The sequence below is a fragment of the Solanum tuberosum genome, unplaced genomic scaffold (genome assembly GCF_000226075.1).
Source record: "Solanum tuberosum cultivar DM 1-3 516 R44 unplaced genomic scaffold, SolTub_3.0 contig00128, whole genome shotgun sequence".
NCBI classification, from domain to species: domain Eukaryota; kingdom Viridiplantae; phylum Streptophyta; class Magnoliopsida; order Solanales; family Solanaceae; genus Solanum; species Solanum tuberosum.
In genome coordinates, this window is record NW_006240532.1 from 1 (window position 1) to 4,806 (window position 4,806).

The 4,806-nt window shown below is 37.3% G+C and overlaps 2 protein-coding genes across 2 annotated transcripts; both read left to right on the forward strand.

Annotated features, from left to right (window-relative positions):
* The first annotated feature begins 1,216 nt into the window (after positions 1-1,216).
* LOC107059373 (uncharacterized) lies at positions 1,217-2,179 on the forward strand. Its single transcript, XM_015305890.1, has 3 exons — positions 1,217-1,337; positions 1,793-1,881; positions 1,973-2,179. The coding sequence occupies exons 1-3, from the start codon at positions 1,217-1,219 to the stop codon at positions 2,177-2,179; spliced, it is 417 nt and encodes a 138-aa protein (XP_015161376.1).
* A 1,371-nt stretch (positions 2,180-3,550) lies between these two features.
* Positions 3,551-3,892, forward strand: LOC107059374 (uncharacterized; the record flags this gene model as incomplete). The annotated part of the gene is made up of 1 exon (XM_015305891.1): positions 3,551-3,892. A coding segment is annotated over exon 1 (342 nt), but the record flags the coding sequence as incomplete, so codon positions are not given.
* Between the last annotated feature and the right edge of the window lie 914 nt (positions 3,893-4,806).

Below are 4,806 nucleotides of genomic sequence, written 5' to 3' on the forward strand. Positions count from 1 at the left end.
CCATTTTGTAACACAAAGTGTAGCTATTTTTTTAAAAATATGATACTTTTAGCTATTTCAATCTAATAACGCTAAAACTATAGCTATTTCTGTAAGTTACACTAAATTGTTTTACTTAGCCTTTTAAAATATTTTAGTACCTAATAAAATTATTATTTTTCTTTATTATGGCTATATATAACATATCAAATTTGAAAAAAAAACTTTTTTAAAAATATTTTGATAAGATTTCTCACAAGTCAATTCGGGTAACATATTAATCCAACTTTTAATGGGTTGAAATGGATTGAACTCATGAATAGATGGGTCAACAACCCGCATAAAATTAAATGGGTTGGGCGGGTTGGGTTTGATTTTGCCACCCCTAGGCCTGGGTTGATCATGCTAATAAAGAGAGTTAATTTCTTAAATGGTCACTCACTCAAGTATTAAAAATTGTCTTCAAATATCATTTTTTATTTTATTTAGGATCAAATTATTACACAATTATTATTATTTTCCTAAAAAAAATATTTAACACTTCAAAAGCCTCCTTCTCTCTTTGACATGTCATGTCATTAAAGCTCATCTTTTTTTTAATAGACTTATTTAATTCATCATACTCATTTAACTAAAATTATAATATATTTTTTTTAAAATAATACTTTAGTTTATTAGGAAGAAATTTTCTTAGTTAGGAATCCTATCATGCTTGAACTTTATCATTTTTTTCTACTAAGAAGAATAACTTTTTAACGCTTACTATAATGCCATCAATTTTGAATCATTTACTAATTATAAAACATACATTTTCAAAATATATTGCACTTTTAAAAAATTCAAGTGAAGTTCAAATTATATTGTGAATTCTTAAAAAATCCAATTGGGAATGACTTAACTGTCCCCCTATTTTGCTGCACTAAATTGTAATGCTAAGACAATGACTCTAGAGATACCAGGGAGGGAAAGGTTGGAGTGGGAAGGGGTGTACAAGCCTAAGCCATTAAAGATCATATCATTCCATCAGGATAGCAAACTTGTAGGGCAGGATGGTTTAGCATATTTGGCTCATATTTGGGATGTTTAGTGCAGAGTCTCTTTTCATTGAGTCTATCCCTATACTTTATGGGTTTCCAAAGGTGTTTCCCACCGATCTTCCTGGTATGCCCCACATAGGGACATAGACTTTTGTATTGACTTGGAGCCGGACACTGACCAATCATTTCCTCCCTATCGCATGGCTCCGGTAGAGTTGAGAGAGCTTAAGAGTCAGCTTCAGGAATTGCTTGATAAGGGATTTGTTAGTCCTAGTGCTTCTCCATGGGGTGCTCCTGTCTTGTTTGTAAAAAAGAAAGAGGGTAGTATGGGGATTTATATAGATTACCGATAGTTGAATAAGGTTACCATCCGAAATAAGTATCCCTTGCATCACATATATAATTTGTTTGACCAGTTGCAGGGTGCATTTGTCTTTTCTAAGATTTATTAGAGGCCAGGGTACCATCAGTTAAAGATTGGGACTAAGTATATATCTAAAAAATCTTTCCTGACCCGGTATAGGCATTCTGAGTTTTTGGTAATGTCATTTCGATTGACTAATGTGCGTGCAACGTTTATGAGTTTGATGAATAGGGTGCTTAAGCCATTCTTAGATTTCTTTATGATTGTTTTTAAGGACAATATTTTGATTTAATCCAATGGGGAGGAGTAGTATGCAAAAAATCTTTGTATTGTTCTGTGTATCTTGGAGAAACAAGAATTGTATGCTAAATTTTCTATGTGCGAATTTTAGCTAACTTTGGTTGCTTTCTAGGGCATGCAGTTTCAAAAGAAGGGATGATGGTAGATCCCAAAAATATTCATACATTTAAGAATTGGGTTCGGCCTAGCTTTGTGACAAAGGTGAGACGTTTTGTGGGGCACGTTAGCTATTATCGCAGGTTTGTAAAGAACTTTGCTTCTATTGCTAAACACGACCATGTTGAATCAAAAGGAGGTACCTTTTGAGTGGTCAGATAAATGTGAAGAAAGCGTTCAAAAGCTCAAGGATCTTTTGACTACAACGCCAATCTTGACCTTGCTGGTGGAAGATTATGATTTCATTGTTTATTGTGAAGCTTCACATTTTGGTTTGGGTGTTGTGTTGATACAGGAAAAGAATGTCATAGATTGTGATTCCAAAAAAGTTAAAGGTTCATGAGAGGAATTACCCCATCCATGACTTGGAGTTGGTTGTAGTGGTGTTTGCTCTCAAGAACTAGAGGCACTATATATATGGCGTTAGTGTGAGGTATTCATTGAGCATCCCAGTCTCCAACATGTGTTCACTAAGAAGGGTCTAAACTAGACACATAGGAGATGGATGGAGTTGCTCAAGGATTATGGTGTGACCATTTAGTAGCACTCGAGTAAGGCTAATATGGTGGAAGACAAATTGAGCCGGAAGACGGTTAGCATGGACAATTTGGCTTGCTTTGGAATATCAAAGTGTCCTTTTGCTAAAGAGATTCAGACTTTGGACTCTAAGTTTATGCGGTTGGGAATCTCCGAGAAAGGTGGGGTTCTAGCCAATATTGAGGTCACACCCACCTTCATAAAGAAAATCAAGATTAAACAATTTGAGGATGAAGAGTTGGCTAGGCTCAAAGGTAAGGTGGTGTATGGGGAGACCTAAGATGCCACACTTGATGTTGATGGTGTGCTCAAGTTTAGAGCAAGGATTTGTATTCCCTCATGTTGATAAGTTGATCTAGAATGTGTTGGCAGAGGCTCATGGTTCACCATATTCTATTCATCCAGGTGTGACTAAGATGTATTGGTATTTGAGGCAACTTTATTGGTGGAATGGAAAGACATTGCAGAATATGTTTCCAAGTTCAAGAATTGTCAACAGGTAAAGTATGAACATCAAAGACCAGTAGGTTTGCTTCAGATGATGCCCATTCCCTAATTGAAGTGGGAGAGGATATCCATGGATTTCATGGTAGGACTGCCCAAGACTTTGGGTAAATTTGATTCGATTTGGGTTTTTGTTAACAGGTTGAATTAATCATCCCACTTCATTCTAGTTAGAGTGGATAACAACTCTCAACGGCTGGCAAAGATTTATCTGAAGGAGATAGTTAGGTTGCACGGGGTGCCTCTCTCTATCATCTCAGACCGCGTTACTTTGATGTTTTGGGGTAAGCTACATGAGACATTGGGTACTCAACTCACTTTTAGTACTACTTTCCATCCACAGACTGACGGTCAGTCAACGAGGACTATTAAGGTATTGGAAGATATGTTGAGAGCATGTGTAATTGATTTTGGGGGCCATTGGGATCAATTTCTTCCTTTATGTGAGTTCTCCTATAATAATATTTATCACTCCAACATTGATATGGCACCACTTGAGGCACTATAAGGGAGGGGATGCAGATCGATCATAGACTGGTTTGAGGTTGGGGACGTGAATCCTTTAAGTGTTGACTTGGCTAGGAAAGATCAGGAAAGGGTGAGGGGGATTCAAGCTAATTTGTTGGCAGCCCATGGTAGGTAGAAGGAGTATGTAGATCGCAAGGTAAGAGACATGACTTTTCAGGTCGGTGATCAGGTTCTACTGAAGGTATCACCTATGAAAGGAGCCATAATGTTTGGTAAGAAAGGTAATCTTAGCCCTCGCTACATTGGTCCATTCGAGGTTCTTGAAGGTGTGAGGCCAGTGGATTGCATGTTAGCACTGCCACCCAACCTATCTGGGGTTCATCCAGTGTTTGATGTGTCTATGCTAAAGAAAGGCCATGGAGATGGAGACTATATCATTAAATGGGACTCAATTGTGTTGGACAAGGACTTGCGATATGAAGAGGAACTTATTGTGATTCTTGGTCAGAATGTTCAGAAGCTGAGGACAAAGGAGATCAAATCAAAGGTTTACTAGAAACATCATTCAACTAAAAAAGCTACGTGGGAGAAAAAAAGGGACATGTGATACAAGTACCCTCACTTGTTTGACATTTCAGGTACTAGCCCATTTTCTACTTTAGCTTAGTTTTTCTTATTTGGTTACTCGTGGATGAGTGATGGGTACATTGGTTTCTATTGTAACGACCTGATACGGTCATTTTGAATAGGTCAATAGGGAAAGAAATTGGGTCAGTAAACTTTTTGTGTAGTGACTTACATTTTTTTTGGCTAGGCTAGGCTCTGAAGGAATCTGGGCTAGCTGAATTCTTGGGGGAATAGATGTTCGGTCGTTATATTCTTCTAGACAATACATTTAGGAGTCCATAAGGCCTTTCAAAATTGAATTTGGGTAAGTAAAACTCCCGTAATTGAACCTATCGTGAAAGGGATGACGGGACATCAAAGGAAGAGTTTGTGTTGTAAAAATAACATTTTTCCAGAGCTTAAATTTCTAAACTTTTTTTGATATTGCTATAGAGGGAGGCATTTCTCTACAATGGAGTGTGTAGAACGCTATAGAAAGGCTAGTTGATATCATTGTGACACCGCTATAGCGAGATGAATCGAGATTTTATGCAGAAAACATTCCAAAACCCCTATTTTTTATAGTTTGAGTTCTTGAACTTAGGAGGGGCGATTTTGGGAAATTTTCATCAGTTTCCCATGGAATTCATTGATAAAGATAAGAATTCGACTCCCCAACATTGTAAATAGATTTTCAAGTCGTAGAATCTAGGTTATTGCTATTGGGAGAAGGTTTTGACATGATTTCATTGTGAGCAAGATCCCTAAGTTGGGGAAGATGATCATATTTTGGCCAGAGTTAGGATTCATTAATAATCCAGGTATTGTCACGACCCGGGAGCACCCCCAAGTCGT